Genomic DNA, 20,126 nt, shown 5'->3' on the forward strand with positions numbered 1-20,126 from the left:
CAGTAAGTACTGCCAAAGAGCATTTGGATGGGTTTGTGTGACTGTGCCCACAGTGGTGGCTCCGCTGTGAGTTAGAGCAAGTGTTCAAGCAAGAGCTTTCCAAGGGAAAGAGGGTGGTTGTGAAGGGTGGTAGAACTTCCCTAAATCTTTGGGTCCCATGCTGCAGTAAATGTTGTACCCTTACTGGGTTCAGTAACATGATGTATTTTTCCACAGGACAGATATCTCACCTCTGCCTGGAGATTGCTGAGGGCTTTATGGGCTACTTCCTTCAGGAAGGTGGGAAACACGTGGTCTTGAGCTGTACCTTTGTGAACCGAAAGTGGACATTTTGGAGAGAAGGTCCTAAGCTGCTGGTGATTTGGGCTCAGCACTGAGGGGCGAAGCCTCCCCAGCCGAGGGGCACACGCCCAGGTTGTGTGGCATCTGGAATGCCCCCTGGCACCTCTGAGGGCTGTGGGGGGGGCTGGTGTCCAGTGGGGAGGGGGCAGCATGGGTCACCTGTGAGGGCTGGCCCTGGTGCCTGCAGAGGTAAGTGGCTTTGTTGTGCCAGGGAGGATCTGTGTCCCTGAAGTGCAGGTGGCTGCAGCTGGCCTCCCTGTGTGTCTCTGGGTAGAACTGGGTTTTGGGTTTTTCTTACTGTAGACAGAAGACTTTCAGTCAATAATATTTTTGCATTTTAAAATTAATTTTATTTAAAATACGGGATACTTCTGATGAAATTGTGGGTGCATAGGTTTTTATTGTGTCTCTGGTCAACATCTGGTTTCTGCTGAGGCAAGACAGAAGGCAATTACTGAATGGTGGTACAAACTGTCCCCATTTTCTGCTTAACAGCTCTACCTAGGCTCTTCAGTAGTAAGCCTCTCTTCTAATAAGCAGAAAAATATTACATCCCACATTTTGTTCTGCAGAAAGCAATCTTTCCTTCTTCCAGAAAAAGGACTCAAAGAAATTTCGTGGGATAAACATTCTGTATCTTCACTGTCAGCAGCAGAACAGATGTAGGACAAAAACTAAAGAGCTCAAAGTTGGAACAGAGGCACATGAGACACCAGAGGTCTAGTGAAGGCCATGTTACAACCATCTTCAGTATTCTGCATGGAAAGGGTACTCCTTGTGAGTTTTGGACCTGAAAGAAATCAGAGGGAGTGTTATTTTCATGGGTTATATAGGTACGAATGTTATGTAGAGGTGCATTGGATACATGGAGGAGCTACCAAGGGAAGATCTGCAGATCCTCCAGTTTCTGTTAAAGTTGAGCAGGGTTGCCATCTAATCTTTAGTCAATTGAAAGTCAAACATCTAGCAAGAGAAACAGCTGGAAAACACCTCTTTGAGAAATCAAAACATTGTGAAGAAAGACAAGATTAGAGAACAGCTCCACACTATGGAGGGTCCATTGTGAGTCACGGACCACTGAATTAACAGATAGATGAACAAGTTGTGTTATGAACATACGAACTATTTTATGAACATTGTTTATTCTTATGTAATACTTTTCTTGCATGTTACTCTCTGTGGGCTCCAAGCAAGCTGTGCCTGCTGATTCATCCACAAGCCACAGAACAGGAAATATCATATAAGACCTGTTCGTGTGTCCTCTCCAAAAGTAGGCTTGACTCATCCGTCTGTAGAGTGTAGGTAAGCATAAAGAAACAAAAAGCCCAGTCCTCTTGCCCGAGGAGGACTTGGGAAGGGTGAGAAAGGATCACTGTTTGCTTTGCAGTGGGAGGTCATGCCAACCCCGAAGGGCAGCACCCAGGTCACTCGTAATCATTCACCTTGAAGTTCTCCAATATATGCTGTGGTGTGACAGACTTGGGAATTGCAATCACATTTATTTGGATCTGGAAGTGAAGGAGAACCTGCAGGAACAGACCACTGAGTCAGAGAGGATGGCTCCTGCTTTGTAGAAAGCAGAGTCTGTTCTAACAGCTGTTTGCCATCAAGTCAGTATTTCAGTAGAACTAAACCCTTTGTGTGGAGCTGCATTTCAAATAATTTCTGTCCCTGTGGCCTAGGTAGCACTTCCTGGGGGGTGCATAGGGAATTGGTGGAGGCCCACATGGAAGGCCTCCTTTCCCATTCAATTTTGAGGCAGTTAGTTTCTTCTCTTCCCACCTGGACTTTCAGCAGTCCATGGAAGGCTCTGATTCTCTGCAAGAGGACTTGAGAGGGGAAATGATATTTGAAGATGAGTCAAAAATGTTTTTGAGGGCCAAAGAGATAACAGTATCATGTTTTGGAGGCCATAAGAGAAAAAAATCTGCATTGTTAGGGAAAAATCACAGGAATGTCACAATTCACGGGGAATGAATGGAGATTCTACCTAGTCCTAAGCTCTGTTTTCTTCAATGGCCGTGTTATAGGAAGGGGTACCCAGTGTACTGCACCTATATATCTGTGCTGGGGTTCTGTTTTGCTTGGCTGCAATCTCTCTGATCTTTGGGTCATCCAGAATGGAAGCATCCTCCGGCTTAGCTGTACACAGAGAAAATAAATCAGTGGCAAGAAACCTGCATAGAAAGATCCAGCCTAGCAACAGAGATGTGTATCTAGAGGAATGATTAGTAGTGCAGTTGTAGACTCAATGTCACCAGCCTAATCCATACCAGCTCCCTTGAAAATCGCAAAGCATTCTTACTGTGGCTTGTCAGGAGAGCCAAGGGGACAGTAGGCTGCTACAGCAATCCCTTTGGATTGACAGTACGTAATCAGCGTCTCCTGGATGTGAGGTATGGATGACATTTGACCTGCCAACACAGAGGCACAGAGGCTGATAGTGGAAGAACTGTTGTAATATTGTTGTGCTCTGTGGATTATCTCCTAATCCAATTAGAGGCTGTCTTTTCCCCTAATTTACCAGTGGCCTGCATGGTAATATGCGTCCTTAGTATTGAAGGCACCTATTTTTACACAAAATGCATATACAAGTTTTGCTGTGGGAGTTTCACAAAGCTCATCTCTGGGTTCTTTATTCTTCCAGAATGAAAGTTTCCAGGGAAATACTCCAAAATTTGTAAACAGTGGTTCAGCAAGGTGAGAAAAACACCGAAGTATCTGAGTGCCTTGAGTACTCAGAAATATCCACAGAGTAGCATTTAGAGTATGTGCTGTGTCTACTTCATTCTTCCTTTTTCCATATCCCCATTCAACTGTAACCAGATCTTTATAATCGCTGAAAACTATTCACCTGCAGTCACTTAGCAGTTTACCTTGTTATTTGCAGGCTTGTACTTCAGTCCTGGCTTGTTCAGGATTCTTTCAATCTGCTTGTGGTTAAAGTTGGAGATCCCAATGGCTTTTACCAGACCAGCATCCACCAGCTCTTTCATGGCCTAACATGAAGCAGGGCAAAATTGTCATCTGGTATGCAAGACAGATCGTTAAGATGTTCTTCCTGATGTGGTTTGTTTCCCATCATGAGCAGCAGAAAATTGCTATTCAGAGTTGCAAAGTTCTTGGAGGGAAGAGCAAGTACTGGTACATTACTGCCATCTCACCCAAGCCCAAATTCTCATTCACACCAAGCTGCATGAGAAACAGAACAGTCAGTAGTCCACTATTGTGCAAGCACTGAAGGGCAGTACCCCACGCTGTAGGCAAGATCTCAAACTAAAATGCCTTTGTTTCTGTAATTTTTTTTTTTGAGCAGTTCAAGAAAGGAGTAAGAACTGTGTTGAAGACAATTGTAGAGTTGTGATGGTCAAACAATGATCTTTTTGTAACATCAGTCTCGTCTGCAGCTCCACTGAAAGTGATGGTGCAGCTCAGTGTGGGTCAGGCACTCATGGAAAAGGAATAACTAGGTAATGACTAAGCATGCACATTATGAAAAGCTGCTTTGTACTGCCTTGTGTTCCTTTCAACTAATTATACACGCATGAGGCAACAGTTCTGTGACTGCTGAAAGTAATGGAAACATGGAAGAGGCTGATGCGGACAGAGGATGCATCTCTTCTGCTATGGCTGAGCTTACCTCCCATGTTTGTAGAATTATCACTGTTGCCAGGTATAGACATGTCTCTGTCATCTGTGGGAAAACAGCTCATCCTGTCCTGCTTGTCCACGAGAAAGAAATGCTTGAAATAATCTCTGTTGGGACGCTAGCTATGTAAAAGAACCAAACAGGAATGTACTGAGCTAAAGCTAATAGTGCATGAAAAAAACTCATCATTCTTATCATAACTTAATTAATTCTTTAGTCATTTCTTATTCTTAGTTCATGCATGGTCATGACACTTTTGCTACTTACTATCTCAATAAAGACATGTATTTCTGCTTCAGCCATGGAAGTAATGTTTCAGAAAATGCATTCAGGAAAGATGTTTACTCATAGATCAATATCCTGGAGTCTTACACAAGTTCACTTCATGCCATGTTCTGTTATGCATGTAATAGCTGCTTCAATTGTTTATAAAAAGGTATATGGAGGATAGACTTTGGTTCTGTGAATTTGTACTGGAGTACGTCTGCTGAAAAAGGTACATCTGACCGATTTCCAATGGGGAGGCTTACTGTTTAAGTTGCTGTATTAGGAAAATAAGAACAGCCTGTAACTAGACAGCATGGCCAAAGCATTTTGAATGGTTGGAATTTTCTCGATGCCACAGTATTATGTGTTTTCACTTGACAACCTTGTCCACATAAAGCTAAGGCAATATTGAGATAATGGAATGAAATTGAGTTCAAAGGCATTAGGTAGAGATTTTGATCTGGGTGTAGCAGAAAGGAAAGGCTAAGGGTATATGTGTGTGTGTGTATATATATATATATATATACATATACACACAAACTGACATAAATCATTAAGTACATGTAGTCTGCAAAAGTTTGGTATTGAAAAGCTTCATCTTTTGAAATCCAAGGTCTGTGAAACAACACTAAGGCTCCTACAGGCAAAGTCAGCTCAGTCTGGACTGCGTTAAGCACTTGGCGATTAAAGAGAGAAACGTAAAACAGAAACATATTCTTTTACTCCATGATCCTGTAACATTCATAGAAAAGAATTACTATCAGGCAGTGAAGCACAGCCCTCCTTCCTGCAAGGGGTAATTTCCAGATTTATAAAAGAAAAGCAAAGTGGCATAGCTTATGCTTGCAGCTCGAAGGCCTGATCTTAGTGCTAGGTCTGCCTCTCCCACTATCTAAAGGGCAGAGGATGCTTTGCAAGCAGCAGTCTCAGGGCTACAGATCAAGAGCTTGTCTCACATGGCCAGAATAAATCCGAATAAGCAACACGGAGCAGTGCTGGTACACACAATAAACACGTGGTCTTTTTGAACTGGAGCAGCAATAGTGCTGCGTCACTGACAGTTGAGGAAGTCTGCCAGGAGGGAAAACTAAGGGCATTGCTCTTACTGTACCTTGAACCTAAGAGGCCAGTGCATGAGGTAGGGAGCCAGGTAATCGTGTTTCATGTCGGCAAGAGTCTTCTGGCATGATCCGCTCACCAGAGGTTTTTCATAAAATGTGCACCACAGCTAGTGCACATTCTGTCCTGCACAGGACAGAAATGCTCCATCTGTTTTGGGAGGCGATATGGTGTTAGGGCATCCTAGTGCTCTTCAGATCAGGCTTGCTCTGTGATGGGACTGGCACATGATATTGAATTTAGCATGTGCAGTAGCAGCACACAAGATCAGGCAGATCTGTAGTAAAAACTCCTATTGCAAGGTCAGATTTGTGTAGAAGAGGATTGTGGGAATGGCAGGATGTATGACTCCAGCCACCTGGATGATAAAAGAAGATCAATACTAACATGGCTGTCTGGACAGTCAAGGAAGGCTAATACTGACATGATTAAATCACAGCAATCATTCAAAATTAAGCTGCCTTGGGCAGGTTATACAGAGTTGTATGTTTGTGAGGAGTGATAGCCTGGACTGACAAATACATCGAGGAATGAGAATGATATCTCGGGCTGGAAGACTGCCCCAAGGATGTATGGGTGTGTGTATGCTGAGCTGGAAGACCGTCCACAAGATATGCATGAGAATGTGACTGAAAACAGTGAGTGTGGTGTGTTTGGAAGAACAGTTTTTGAAAGAAATATCCTGTTTAACCTCTTGGTCCAGGCCTGTATCTGTAAAGCTATAAACTGAGAAAGAGTTAATTAAAGAGAACTCAGCGCAGCTCTGCCTGGCTCTGCTCTCACTGCCAGCACAAAATCTGTGTGTCTGTATCTCTGTGTGTGTCATTTACAATCGCCACAGAGGATGGCTTAGCTCAAGAAAGCTTTCTGTCGGATTTGACCATTTGTACATTTCCGGTAAAAAATTTAGGCAAAGCCAAGAAAAAATTTAGGCAAAACCAAAGAAAAAAAAGGCAAGCCACAAAGAAGAGGTTGGCAACAGTCTTTACTAAGGTTAAGAAGTAGCTTCATAATCCATCTTAATATCCCATTTTCCTCAGTAAGCAAGAGAAAGAGAACTCACCAACCACACCTTCCTTTGGACAAGGGTTGAGCAGATTTCACTGTCCCAAGGTGTTCAGAACCTTGTCTTCCTCACACAGCAGAAACACCCCTTTGGCAGGACTGTGAGCCCAACTGCTGAAGGAAGCACGAGCCACTGCCAGGATCATCTCCTCTGCTGTGCTTTAGCAGTCAGTGAGGTGCTGTTACCAAACTGGTTCTGCCTCTGTATCAGTCCATGACACCAAGTGATCTCAGACCTTTGTATTGTGAGTTTCTACCTTGGTGGTGCCACCTGGCTCACTGCCTTTTCCTGCATCCCTTCACCAAATGGTCTGCAGATGGCCTTGCTTCATCCATCCCCTAGCACCTCCAGGTCTCCTCAGCAGAGTGCCAGACCACAGCAGGGTGCAGACACAGCATATCCTTCCTAACTGTCTATACAGAATGGGGTGAATCCGTAAGCTTGTATCAGGAGCGACTTGGATGATGTTATGGATTGCTTTCTCCTACAGCATGAAGTTTATCTCCAGTACTTAAGCTTCCTACTATGAAAAACTATAACCAAAGCATTCCCCCACCCTGAGTGGAAGACCAGATCCTTTACCTTACTGATGATGAAGAGGTCCTCTTGTTTCACAACACCCTCCTTGATTTCCTGCTGGATACCCTCCCCAACTTCCTTCTCATTCTGGTACACATAGGCATAGTCAAAGTGGCAGCAGCCAGCATCCATGGTAACCAGCACTGCAGCTGTTACTTTCCCAGCTGGGGACTAAAAATCATGCATAAATCTTAAGAATCTCAAATCAGCACCTATTAAGTACCTTTATCTGAGCAAAATAAAAATAGAAAAAACACCTTACTGAAAGGAATGCCTCTCCTCCCCCGCCGGAGGTCATTTACTTTTCTTCCTTGACAAGAACAGGATTTCTTGCAGTCATAAATGTGGGCTCCATGGCTTGAAGGCAGTCTTCAGCCCTGTTTCCATGCAGGTTCAGCCCAACAGTCAAGGAGAGCAGAGCTTGAGACACCAGGAAAGTTCTCCGGAGCTGGACCAGGGGGAACAGTTTTCTGCCAGGCAACTCTACGATACTGGTGCTTTTCTAGAAGCTGTTACCTTCCAGGTTCCCAGCCCCACAAGGGGCATCCTGGCTGTGGTGCTCAGCTGCACATACATCACCAGGCCCCTGCATGCTGTCTGGGCAGCCCTGCTGCAGCCACCTCTTGCTCAGCTGGTTTAATAGTGACTCGTCACTGGCCAGGGGAAGAGGGTGGATTAGTGCCTGCTCTCTGGGTCCTCCCATATCTGCCAAACAGGGCTGTGGCTTTGTAGACTCACACAGGTTAATATGAAAGCTGAAATCAATAAAAAATCGTGGAGCTCATCATCCAACTGGGCTATGCAGCACTGTGCCCTGTGAACCTCTCCTAGTGGCGAAGATCCTTAACAAAAGATACTGTCTAAGGGCAGCTGTGCACTGATCCGGCTTGTGTTTGTGCAGGGTTCAGCTCCTGACATGGGTTGTTCATTTGTATCTCGCTTGTGATACATGCTGGGTGTTGCAGCACGCTATTGTAGTTCACCCCGTTGGTTACCAGATGGAGTCTGTTTCTTTTAGTGGCACTTTGGCCCACAATTTGTGGGGCTTGTCCCAGAGTGAGTCATTGAACAGGAGTCCTGAGGTAGGAGATGAGACAGAGGCCTTGCTGTCAGCTTATGGAGCTTCTCCCTTGCTGATGGCTGAGGGCTTTTGGGATGAGGAAGCACTGAGCCCTTTTGGGCTCCATCCCCACAACAGTGATGGTGGCCTGGGCTGGTCATCCCTTGACAGAGTTTTGATACCCTGCACGTTGATGGAGTGAGATGGCTAGAGAAACCTTGGTGTGAGTTTACATAGGAAGAAGTAGTTGCTTTTCACCACACCCCCAAAGATGATGGTATTTGTTCTTCACAGGCTGGGAAGTGAGTCACAGGGGCAAACAGGGAAGCTTACGCAGGGCATGAGTGGCATAGGTGAGAAGTAAAACTAAGTACCAGATTTTTCCCCAATCTTAACAGGACCATCCTTCTTGTACAATTGCAGAGTTACCTGTTTTTACTTTTCACTTTTCTCATTGTACAGGCAACAGGCATATCTCTATGGCTTGTTTTTTAGTGGCCAGTGCATTCATAAATGAGAGTTTCGTCCTGCCTGGAAAGAAATGTAGGTGTAGAAGAGAAAAGGTGTCCTGTAGCTATGTGGTCATTGTTGATGTCATATGTAATTAATGTCATAAACTAATACATCTCTTGCACAAAAATAGAGCAGAATGGGAGGGTGTATTTTAATATTTGCCACATGGGGGCAGAATTAAACTTGTGTGTGACTGCTGCTTTTGAACGTCTTAAATAAACTCCCAGCAGACTGAATTGCATATTGCATTCCTTAGATTTTGTAAGAATTGAAAGGTGGAAATCTCTCTTCATCTAGATCTTTTCCTAAAACAGGATAAAAAGAAAAATAATGAAGGTGGCTTACATTTGTAATAAATAAGTAGGTGTGAAAATTTTCTGGTAGGGACTCAAAAGATACAACCTGAGTTTTGAAGAGGAAATTAGAAATTATCACTAACATACCAGCTTTCTGGATTGTCTGATCCTAAAAGGCACATAAAAGAATTTCTGTTTCCCTGTTGTCTTTTGCACTGAAATGTATGAGACTGCTTTTCCTGCCTCAACTCATCACTTTCTCAAAGATGTTCCAAAACTTAAGCTTTCAAAGCAGTCCTATATGCACCAGGTGGAGGGGTGGCAAATCAAGTCTGTTTTCTCCCTCCTGTTAACAGGACACTTACTTACAACAAATTGTATATCCCAGAGAAAACAGAATGTCTAAAATTTAGAATGGTTGGATTTACTACAACTGGTAGTGCTCTAATGTACTTGGCACCTCCAGCTTGTTTTAGACTGTAGCAATCATTGCAGATTGTGGGCTGTCTACAGCTCGTAGGAAGCAGCATGTGCTGTACAGAGTTGGGTTGTTGCGGAAAAATAACAGGAGATCGGCAAGGAGGATTGTAAACGTGCTCAAGTGACTTGCCACTGGGGTGTAGAAAAACACATATATCATGCTAATTGTTGTTCTGTGCTTGACAAGTACAACATCTGTGTTCACATAACAGAGGCTTACGATAGACTCAGAGGCACCCTATCAAACATGATTGAGATTCCTGCCCTGCTGTGGGAAAGATCAAAGCACAGAGGTAAACTACACTACACAGGGTAAACTACCCTGAAAGACAGGCACGAACAGCAGGTTCGGTGATCCTCTAGCATGGACCAAGCCCCGTGGCAGCTGCATCCCCATTTGTGTGCTTCTGCCCAGGTGCTGCTTTCAGGATCCCCCAGATGGTGAGGTAACAAAAATGAATTTGCTCTTTGTTTTTCATCCATGGTTTTACGGTGGTTGCAGCGTCGTGCCGGTGCTGGCTCATGCAGTTGTCAAGTATACATTTGCAGCGAGGGGCTACTTCCATTGGGAGATTTTCCATTAATTCAACAGCATTGGAGCAAGCTTTTTCTTAAAATGTCTGCCAACAGTGTCAGCTCTCTCTTTGTTCAGCCAGCCTAATACCAACTCTGTCTAACCTATTTTGTGTATTGGCGCTGAAGTCCTCAGAATGCCTGGATGTCACAATTTCAACATGGTCTACGTTTTCCAGTGCTTCATCATCAAAGATCCCTTCTGTTCCACCGCTGAAGCTCATGATGCAGCTGTGGTGGTGGCTTGGGCACAATGGGGGAGACGAAATTCCTCAGGATCTGCATCCCATCCTGGCCTGAGCATTCTGGCATCTCAGGGAAGGAACCAAGAACAGCAAGAAGAATAAGAACTGACCTTTTCCCAGGCACTTTCCCCACTCTGTAGTGTAAACCAGTAGGCTCAAGCTGATTGAACAGGTGCTGGCATATCATGCCAGGCTAAGAAAGTAGAGCTGCTAAAAATGGTTTATGGCATTCTTTATACTTTTTCTTCAGTCACTGTGTGTCACCCTGTGGAGAGAGATGGACTTCCCAGGGCGAGTAGTCGAATTCTGACATTTCCACAGCATCAGACACACAAGAAGTCTGAAGCATTATATTTTGGTTTCTGAGGAAACTCCAGCCAGTCTGGCTCTGAAACTGTAGTAACTGTTACTGTTACAAATGAAGGAAACAGGGGAAAGTCTATGGAACATTAGCTTGAAACTACCTTGAAGAGGAATGTTTTAACTTAGCAGAACTGCAGGAAGCTACAGTTTTGAGAGCTACATCAAATGTGGTGGTTTGGTGATAAAGAGAAGTGTAACTTGCCAGCAAGTGGGTACCTGAGGGTAAATAAAACAGGAAAAGATAGTTAATAACTGTCGGGCAGTGGGGAGCAGATCCCCGGAGGCAGTGGAGGAGGTGTTGACAGCAGACAAGGGCAAAACAAGGTATGTTCTCAGTATTCCCAAAGTATTATATGGTTATATTTTCTTCTGAGTCTTGTCTACATGAAAATCTTGTGCTGTTCCATTATGTTGATGCAAATGCCTTTTTTGGACATATATCTGTTGAAGTACATTGTATATTGATTTAGCTTAAATCTATTTCTTACCACCTCAGTCAAAACAGTAGAAAACACTCTTCAGAAAAGTAACATCTATCCTCCCACAGACTTAGCATTAATTTAACAGCATCATTTTTTGAACTTGTTTAATTAAAGTGCAGCTTCCTTGCAGAGGCCAGGACTGGTTGCTGCGGGAGCTGAAGCATGTCAGCGTCTTCTGTGTCTTTTCTCAAACTTGTAAAAATAAACCTTCTGATCATAGACTGGAGAGGCTGAATTATGTGAGACTGGCAAATGCTTTGCTTTGTTTTCTCTCTGTCAAGCCCTGTGAAAAGAGCAGGTACCAAAGCATCAACAAAGACCATACCTTCTCAGTTGTCTCTGTGGAAGAATGGATTTTGTAATGAGGGGATAAGCAACTTCAGCTGGACACTATGGCCAGCCTGCAAACCCCACTTCATCTGCAAATGGAAAATTTGCCCATCCCAGACCTATGTTCCTGTCCACTTCTGTTGGTAGGCATGGTTATCACAGGATCAAAATTTTCCTCTCTCATATATGAAGCCTGTAGGTTTTCCAAAGCTTATCACTTTTGAGAACAGTCTGGTATTCTTCTTGCCTAGTGCAGGCTCTTGTCCTCATGGAAAAATGTTTTTGTGCTCCATTTCAAGTTCCAGCAATCAGCTGTGTTTAGTTTTGACAAGAAAAGGGGTGCTTCAAATGCCTTAAGAGTGGAAGAAGGGATATGTTTTTCATTTGTGAAACACAAAATATTTTTCTCATATTTGAAAAACAAAACAAATGAAGCACACAGTGAAAACAATGAGTTCATCTTGACTAGGAAAACCAAGAAAAATACCACTGTGGAATCTGTGCAATTAGAGCTGAATAGAAATTGTTTTATAACCTGAACTTGTACACAACAGGGGAGCCAGATTGTTTTAGCTGGCTTAGTTACTCAGACCTCATGTGGTCTTTCTCCTGTCAAATGGCAGGACCCACGGGCAATATGAACATTTAGTGGGGATGTGGAAGGTTCAGTGATTCCCACAAAAGTTTGGCTTATTGTCCTTCACTAATCCATAGATCTGCAGTTATTTTGCTGTATGCTCCAGGTTTGGGGTTGGTCAGATGGGCTTCTGTGCTCTCAGCATCTGTAATTTCCAGAAGTAATTCAAGGCATGCAGGGAGGAGGCCATGAGCTGCACATTGTTCTGGCAGGATGCTTCCAGCTATTATCTTGTCTGGGGACTCTTGCTTGCCCTGTAACCAGAACATGTCTGTAATCCAGGAGAATGGGAGAAGATGGTGGCCAGGTGTGGGTTGCTGCATAAGCCAGGAAAATTAATTTGGCCTGTGTATGCCCCCAGCTGCCCTGTAAACTAGATGTAACCCGAAAGACCAGACAAAGTAGACAAAGTGGCTTCTTCACGTCTAAGTTTCTGAGCACCTGTATCTTTAGAAGGGCAAGAGACCTCGGTTAGATAGCATGGGCCTCATTTTATGGTACCTTTTTAGAGGTATTGTAACCCTCCCTGTCCTCTTCATGCACCTCCCCCCCTCCCCCCCCCAAGGTACATAGTTTGTTACCAGATACATGCTACTTCTGCAAATGCCTTCTTAAGAAGGGCAGACACACTGCCCAGGTTTTGTTCTCACAGATCCATTTAATTGATCTTGGCTCAGAAGAATAATGACAGCAGTACTGAATGTTTAAACAAACCTATTCAAAATGCTAAATGTTGGATAGTACCTTGTGTCTCTGGGAAGGAGGAAAGTGTGTTTTTTCTAATATAAAGAGGAGATGCTGAATTACAGGCAAAATATTTTTTCCAGGCTCTTCTGTGGTCAGCTAGATCTGATGGCAATAGAGAGGAATAGACTAATTCTGAATTTAAAAAATGGTGGAAGTCAGGCACAAAATTATTTAAATGAATGGATTTCCATGTGAGTAAACCAGGTGTGAAATGAAAATTAGACTTGAAAAATTCTGGGAAGCTGGATATGCTGACTCCCTATTTATTAGTCCTATCTGCCTTTTCACTCATGTTCCTTTTTTGTTAAAGGAATGGGGGGGTATGGCGGGAGCATGAATTAACTTGTGCTACACAGCCATTTATTTAGCAACTTAACTCCTAAAGTTCCTGGGAAACAATCCTGTAAAAAAGAGGCTTGGTTTTGTTGCTTTTTAAAGTCAGGAGCAACCCTGCTGAATTCTGAGAAGTTCCAGTAAAGCAGAACAGTGTGACTTGGTCTTTTTCTTTATATTGTCTAGTCATGGCACATAGGACAGATTTTTTATACAGGAAACTCATTTTTGTGCTCTATTCAAAACCAAACTAAACATCAGTCAGGCTTGTTTTGTAAACTGGTATGGTGCAAGAGAGCTACATAGCATGGAAAGAAAGGTAAGTGCGAGACAAATCGTTGTGATTTGTAGACATAAACATAAGAAACACAGAGGTAGCTCCGCATACACACATCAGCAAGTTCTTAGTTAATCCAGGGTTCATTGTAACATGGAAGTATAAAACTTTAGAGCAGCTTCTTTTGAGGTGAGCCATTCATTTTTCCTAAAAGCAAGCAAACTTGAACATGTGTGTTTGTGGTTCTTGCCATTCTGTGCAATGGGAATGGAGTTGCCATTTTATCTTTTTGGTTATGTTTACCCAGATGCTTATGTGGTCTTACCATGCCTTAGTATCAGTACTATCCAGTCTGTTTTTTAACAAACTTATCATGCCTAGACGAGACACCACCTTGCTGCTTTATTTTTTCAGAGGCCCTTTTAAATTATCGTTTCTCAGACAGTTTCTTACTGACGTCTGATGATGTCTGCAGCACTTTGTTTATCATGGGGCAAAAAAAAAAAAAAAAAGCAGATTCATCACAGGATTTTCTTTGCTTTTGATGCTGCTACAATAACTTATTTTGTACAGTATTGTGACTATAAAACAGTGAAATGCTCCAAATGAAAACCTGCAATGTAAACCACTCCAAACCCACAAAATCTGAAAGTGAACCTTATAGATCCTCAGGTTGTGTTTCTTGTTCTAGGAATGTAAAAACTTCTGGTGGTAAGAAAGAATTCTGTTTTCCCAGCTGTTTGCACTCTGTACAACTTCTTTTCCAGCTAGTTGGGGGGGCTAGAACTGTATCCATGAGGGCTCCTTCATAACACTGTGTTCCACACACTTTCCTGTAGCATCCAGACTCCTGTTGTGACGAGATGGTTATTTGAAGATGTCCATATAGTGGTTTTGAGAGCATAGAAAATGTAATGGTTTTCCCAAGTGTATGTTTTCAGCTTGGGATATGCAGAAATAAAATAATTTTTTGAGTTAAGATTTCAGATGAGCATATAGAAGTCACAAGTTTTACTTCAGAATAACATTACCAGTACCAGTAGGGTAAGAAATTAAGTTTCCACTTTGGGTTTGGAATACAATGCCTTGCATAGCAGCTTCCCTCCATCTGTTTTGCATATAGTGAAGGCTTTTATGTATTTTCTTCCTCTTTCTTAGTAATTTACTCGGTACTTAAGGATTCAGAAAAACTTCTGCATTTACTTAAAGACTAAGGCCACAATTCTGGTGGCAGGCGCAAGGTTAGTTTAAGTGCTTAGACACTCCTCAATTTTTTGAACAGATTTTTCCCCCAAGCAATTGAGCTAAAAAGCCAAAACCAAACCAAACCAACAACAACAAACCCAAACAAACAAAGTAGAATATTGGCCTGCACATGGACTTATGCTTTTGGTTTTGACATAAAGAGAATTCACTGAGATGCATGAAGTTACATATTGCCTCCATACCCAAGCAGGATGAAAGCCCCACTGTATTTACATATGAAAGCAGCATTGTATTAGGCACTAGTAAAACAAAAGGTGAAAAAGGCCCTTTGCTGAGGAATTGTAATTAAGTGACTAACTGGTGTGCAAGGTATGCCTCACTGCTCTGTCAGGTGCACCCCCAAGTTTTGGGTAATAACAGGCTTGGTTCAAGACTTCGTGGTGTGATATATTGGCAAACAGAAGTAGGTGTGTGATGAAAAACTACCCACACATAGGCACGTCTGTGCCAAGAAAATGTTGAGAACCACTTGTCTGGTTAATGCAAGACGTGGCGAGTAGCTCCAACAAACAGACAGAAGTAGGACCGGTGCATCCTTGCCTGCTATGTGCTCTCTGAGCCCTGATGGAGAAGGCTTTATTTCCCTTGTATTACATACCAGGGTCTGGTGTATAGAGACATATGAAAGACTTCAGGCCAACAGGACTGTGCAGCACTTTATATGAGCTGTGGCTATGGTCTCAGGAAGAAGGAAAACAGCTTCTAGTCCATGAATACACATAAGTTTGCTTGGGATTCAGCTAAATATGCAGTTTAGAGACCAGGCTTTGGTGAAAACATTACATTGATGTCTTGTGGACTTGTACTCTTCCTGGGATGGAAAGAACGAAGCTGATTGAAAAATCAGTGAATAAAGTGGTCTTTTAAGCCAGAAAAAACCTGAGTAAGCATAGGTGTAAAAAGAATAGGTAAGGAAACTGAAGGCATGGATGGATAAGATGGCTGTGTTACTGTAAGGAGAGGTATCCCTGCTGGGTAGCACTGCCTTGCTAGCAGGAGGGTTTAACACATACTGTGGGCTTCCAGGCCCCTGTCCACATTGCAGTTATGTCTTACAAGAAATGAAGCTTGTGTTTAGTTTACAAGAGAAGACGTAACCAGTGTATAGGGGGTGATAGGCAGGGAGATGGATGCAGCCAGAGTGATTTTACAGTGTTCTGTGTCCTCTTGGAGAAATCAGGATGTGTTTAATTCTCCGCATAGTGTGCTGTATTCACAGACCTTTCTCAGTACAAATTGGGCCCCAAATGAAAATGGACCATCAGAAAAGTTGCAGAGGAATGTGAGACAACAGTAGTATGGATAACAGACAGAGAAAAGACAGGATCTAGGACTTTTGTAGAGGAAAAACTGTCAAGTGTTGAAAATGGCCTGAATGTGCTCACCTTCAAAAAAGAGTGAGTATTCCTTGGGCACACTACTGGGTGGGAGAGAGGACAGGTGTGCCGCTGGCAGCAACTGAAGGTGAAAAAGGTAGGGAGAGCCTAGGAGGGAAGGCACAAATTCATGCAGTAAAAAACACCCAGCATAAAGTTTCAGAGAGAAAGTTTCTAATAGAGTGTGTGCACAGTTGATCACAGAAGTTTCTTTTGAAGATGAAATTATTAATGAAGACAGATCATTTATCAAATAGGGGTAAACAAAGAGCTCAGGTTCTTGTGGAAATTACAATGGGTATGGCTGCAGCACTATGGTAAATACTTGATCTAGCGTTGAACAAAGTGGCTATTCTATGGAAAAGTACCAAGGGCATAATCAGTGAAAACTGCTCCTGTTTGCAAGAGTTTTCATCAATCATTAATGGGCCTTTTTTCTTTCCAGTTCTGTTTTCTTCTGTTTCTGCCTCGCCCAGCCCCAGGCCTTTCTTCAGAGTGGTGCAGTTGTACTGGTGCCCCAGCAGAAGTTTATGTGTTGAGGAAAAGAGCTTCCTGAACTGCTTCTGCTGTAAACATTCCAACTAAACACTACAGCCAGGAAGGGGTCCAGAGCAGAGACCCTGAAAAACAACCCAGCTGGTCTGAGAGATAATAGCTGCCAAATGAGAGTAGCTGTCTGCAAGAAGTCACGCACAGGGATATGGCTTTGACTCTTGTGTCCTTGTGTTGTTTGAAACATGGGTCAAAGTCATTAGGCTGTTTTTGCCATGCTAATGAAATGATTTTGCTCAAAGACTAATAGATATAATAAATCTGTATTTAATGGCCGTGGAGTTCCTGGCTTGTGGCACGGGTTGCTGTCTGCTTACTTGTAGTCATGATTGCATATTGACATATGTTTCTTTCTCTTAATTGTATTCCTAATTATTGAAGTACAGCAGATACATAGTGCTGATACACAAGAGTAGCTATTTTTCTTTCTGTCTCTAGGACCTTTAGTTCTTTTCCTTGCAAAGTCAATCAGTCAGTTAGCCTGTGATGCACCCATATTCAGAGCTGCACTGCAAGTACGTTTATACAAGAGGAGACAGGTTTGATCTGACTGGAGACAGGGTGATTGCAGGTGTGTGATCCCACAGTACCATGTGGGAACTTTTCTTTTTACCAGTTTGACCTGATGGGTGGCAAGTCAAACTCTTCTGGTACAGTGAACTTAAGAGTACAATTTTGATTACTTAGGCTGGACTGGCTTTGTACTATAGGTTTTGGCTTAGACGAAGTTGATATAGATGAAAGGTAATTGTTAAAGTTAGTGGCTGAGATGAAAAAGATTATACGTGTAACTGTAAGTGCAATTCACATTCAGTGGAAATATTTTGCAGAAGCAGCAGATTTTATTGTAATTCTGTATTGCGGTCAGGCATAGCTCTTTTTATCAGGAAATGTGTTGAAAATCTTCTCCATGAGAGGCAGAATGCCTTCCAGAGCGTGCCAAATAAATGAGGAACACAGTCAGTGTAGTAAGCACCAAAGAGACATGGGATGCTGCTCACTGACAGCCTGGCCACTCTTACCACTTAGCACACCTAGTGCTGTGCCATCCTGAGGGCCTAGTGGAGCAGTGTTTCCTCTGGCTGGTGCTTCTTTCCAACTGACAGATTAGGACCTAATCCCTGGAAGCGCAAACCAAAACATCCTTTCTCTTCACAGCACTTTATAGACATTATTTTAACACCTCTGCCCCGAATTTTCTTAAATTTCCTTCTGTTTCTTGTCAGAATCTGAATCACACATCTTTCATTTTCCTGCGCTATCATTTTAACCTATTAGTAATGGAAGATCACCTCTATCTCTGCCTTTATAGAGGGGGTGAGAGAGCACATTCAGTATACATTGTTTGTGGCCCTTCAAAATTTAGATTGTGGCTGTTCAGGGGTATGCGTTTAGAGAAGAAAATGTGAATCTGATTATGTATAAAAGATGTGCTCTGATTCTTTTCAAAAATAAAAGCAGATCTATGGCAGTAGAAGCAGTAAGGGACACCACCTTCCCACACCACTTCTCTCCGTCTCTTGTCAGAGCTGCGCCATCCGCTTGTGTTTTGATTAGGTAGAATAAGAATTACAACCTGTGGGTATGATGGTAGCAAGCACAATTGCTAGGAAGACACACGTCTACTTTTTTTTGTCTGCTGATTTAATTATGAGTAATGAGACTTTGGACCCTTGCTTCTCACCAAAAACAAAAGGTCTGAAAGCCAGAAGAAAAAAGTGAGCCCTGCCTGGGAAACACCGCATCTGACTGACCCTGTTTCTTCACCTCCCGGCAATGAGCGAGGGGATGCTGGACGGCAGCCCGAGGCGTTGGTGCCATGCCCCTTCGTGCCGAGGAGGCTGCGGGCAGGGGAGCGGGAAGGCTCCAGCGGCTGCGGGTAGCCCAGCTCGTTCCCTCGCCTCTTCCCTGACGCGGCACACGGGTGGGCCGGCGCCCGCCCTCCCGGCTGCTGTCGCAGGGCCCAGCGCGGGCGGTGGGTGAGGAGGCGGGAGTGCTCTGGGGGTGCACGGCGGTCCCTGGCTTCGGAGGAGCAGCGCCCACCTGGTGCTGATGCAGGGTCAGTCGGAGCGGAGGTGGTTTCGGGAGAAGACGGAGGCTCGGGGCTGCCTCCGGTCGCGTTCAGCACAGGCTGCCGTGACCCCATTTCTCGGTGGCATCGACAAAGCAGGGAAGCGTCGCCCGCGTTTGCGTGTCCGGGGGGGTCCGACATCTCTGCTGTGATACCTCGCAGGAAAATCGCCCTGCTTTTTGAGGACGTTGATTTTCTCGGAGGAGGGACATGACACCAACATCCCCGCAGGCTCCGCTGGACAGCGAGCCCCCAGCGGAGCTGCGGGCCGGGAGTGACCGGGAAAACAGGCCGGGGGGGCTCGGCCGCAGAGGGCTTGGCTCGGCTCCTAGCGCGCCCGCAGACAGCACGCCCCTCTCTCGCGTCACCGCCCACAGGCGCGGCCTCATTGGCTGAGGGCGGTGCTCATCCTCTGGGCCAGCCAATCGGGCACCCCCATCTTCGCGGGCGCGGGGACGCCGAGGCCTCATTAGGACGTGGGGTCCCCCTTTTCCCGGCGCGGCGGAGGCAGTGGCGGTGATGGTGGAGCGGGGTTCACTTCGGCCTCGGGGACGGGCGGCGGAGCGCGGCTGTGGCGTTCCTGGCGGGCGGGCTGCCACCGGCTGCGGTGGTCTCCGTAAGGCAACGCGCGCTTAGCCTGTTAATTCTCCGAAGCCGAGGAACGAGCGCGGGGGGAGGACGGTTAGCGGCGGGGGGGAGCTCCCTGCGGGGGAAGAAGGGCGCCGGGGCGGCCGGGGGTGCTCCCTCGGAGGGGTTGCGCAGGCTCTTCGGGCGGAGAGGGGTTGCCGGGTCCCGGGGGAGATTCCCTGAAGCGGGGTGTGCAGGTGGGCTCCCTTGGCGGGTGTAGGGACGCGGAGCCGGCCCGGGGTATGTGTGTGTGTGGGGAGTCACCTGAGGGGAAGGGTGGTGGTGTTGGGGCCCTGGGCAGGTGGTGGCTTCCCGTGGGGGGCAGTAGCTGTGGGGCACCTTGTGGGTGGGAGTTGTTGCTTTGCTCCTGGGCAGCCTCCTGTGTTTGTGTGTGTGTATATGGGAGTTGCAGCCCCGCTTCTGGGTAAGCCTCTGTTCTTAGGGAAGCCAGGAGGCACACGTGCACCGCACAGGGATGTTTTATAGGAGGGCTGGGCAGGTGAACTTGTGCTGGCTGGAGTGAGGAGTCCTGGAAATGAGCACCTGTGGCAGTTAGACCTGCCGATGTATTATGTTCTCCTGCCCTTCTGTGTTGACCTGGGGCTCTGTGTTTCTGTTCTGTGTTGGATCCAAGTCTGCTATCTGTATCTCCTTTGTGTCCCAGAGGTTTTGGTAGATTTCTGGGTACTAGAGCTGTGGTAATTGTGGTCTAAACAAATATTGGGGAGCAAATGTTATCCTGGGAGACAAGAAACTTTCCCTTGTTGGAAATGCAGGAGCTGTGCATATGCATCTTTTTGGGAGAAGGAAATTGGTAGATTTCCCAGCCCATACAAGGGGTGTGTGCTCTATTTTCCTACAGCTCAAAGAGCAAAT

The 20,126-nt window shown here is 44.9% G+C and overlaps 2 protein-coding genes across 14 annotated transcripts in view; one reads left to right on the top strand and one right to left on the bottom strand.

The window, feature by feature from the left end:
* Window positions 1-20,126, top strand: part of BPGM (bisphosphoglycerate mutase) — a 40,570-nt gene that overhangs the window by 3,831 nt on the left and 16,613 nt on the right. For 2 of the 7 annotated variants that reach the window (XM_065029900.1, XM_065029927.1), the window contains one exon: window positions 217-279. The exons of 2 other annotated variants lie outside the window; for them this stretch is intronic. The gene's annotated coding sequence lies outside the window, so the exon portion shown is untranslated. 3 more of the 7 variants (XM_065029886.1, XM_065029917.1, XM_065029933.1) reach the window with 3 other exon arrangements.
* LOC102089266 (aldo-keto reductase family 1 member B7-like) lies at window positions 722-7,662 on the bottom strand. 7 transcript variants are annotated; one of them, XR_010466136.1, is made up of 6 exons: window positions 7,285-7,662; window positions 7,026-7,193; window positions 3,219-3,341; window positions 2,333-2,484; window positions 1,785-1,868; window positions 722-1,132 (listed from the first exon to the last, which is right to left on the bottom strand). XR_010466136.1 is itself a non-coding variant. In XM_065029937.1 (6 exons), exons 1-6 carry the CDS (start codon window positions 7,318-7,320, stop codon window positions 1,026-1,028), a joined length of 606 nt encoding a protein of 201 aa, XP_064886009.1. In that variant the 5' UTR covers window positions 7,321-7,662; the 3' UTR covers window positions 722-1,025. The 7 variants fall into 7 exon arrangements, 3 of the variants coding, with proteins under 3 accessions (XP_064886009.1, XP_064886019.1, XP_021153251.2); XR_010466139.1 differs by adding an exon at window positions 3,983-4,113 and having other exon boundaries at window positions 1,785-2,756; XM_065029937.1 differs by having other exon boundaries at window positions 2,397-2,484.

The sequence above is a fragment of the Columba livia genome, chromosome 1, assembly GCF_036013475.1.
Source record: "Columba livia isolate bColLiv1 breed racing homer chromosome 1, bColLiv1.pat.W.v2, whole genome shotgun sequence".
Lineage (NCBI taxonomy): Eukaryota > Metazoa > Chordata > Aves > Columbiformes > Columbidae > Columba > Columba livia.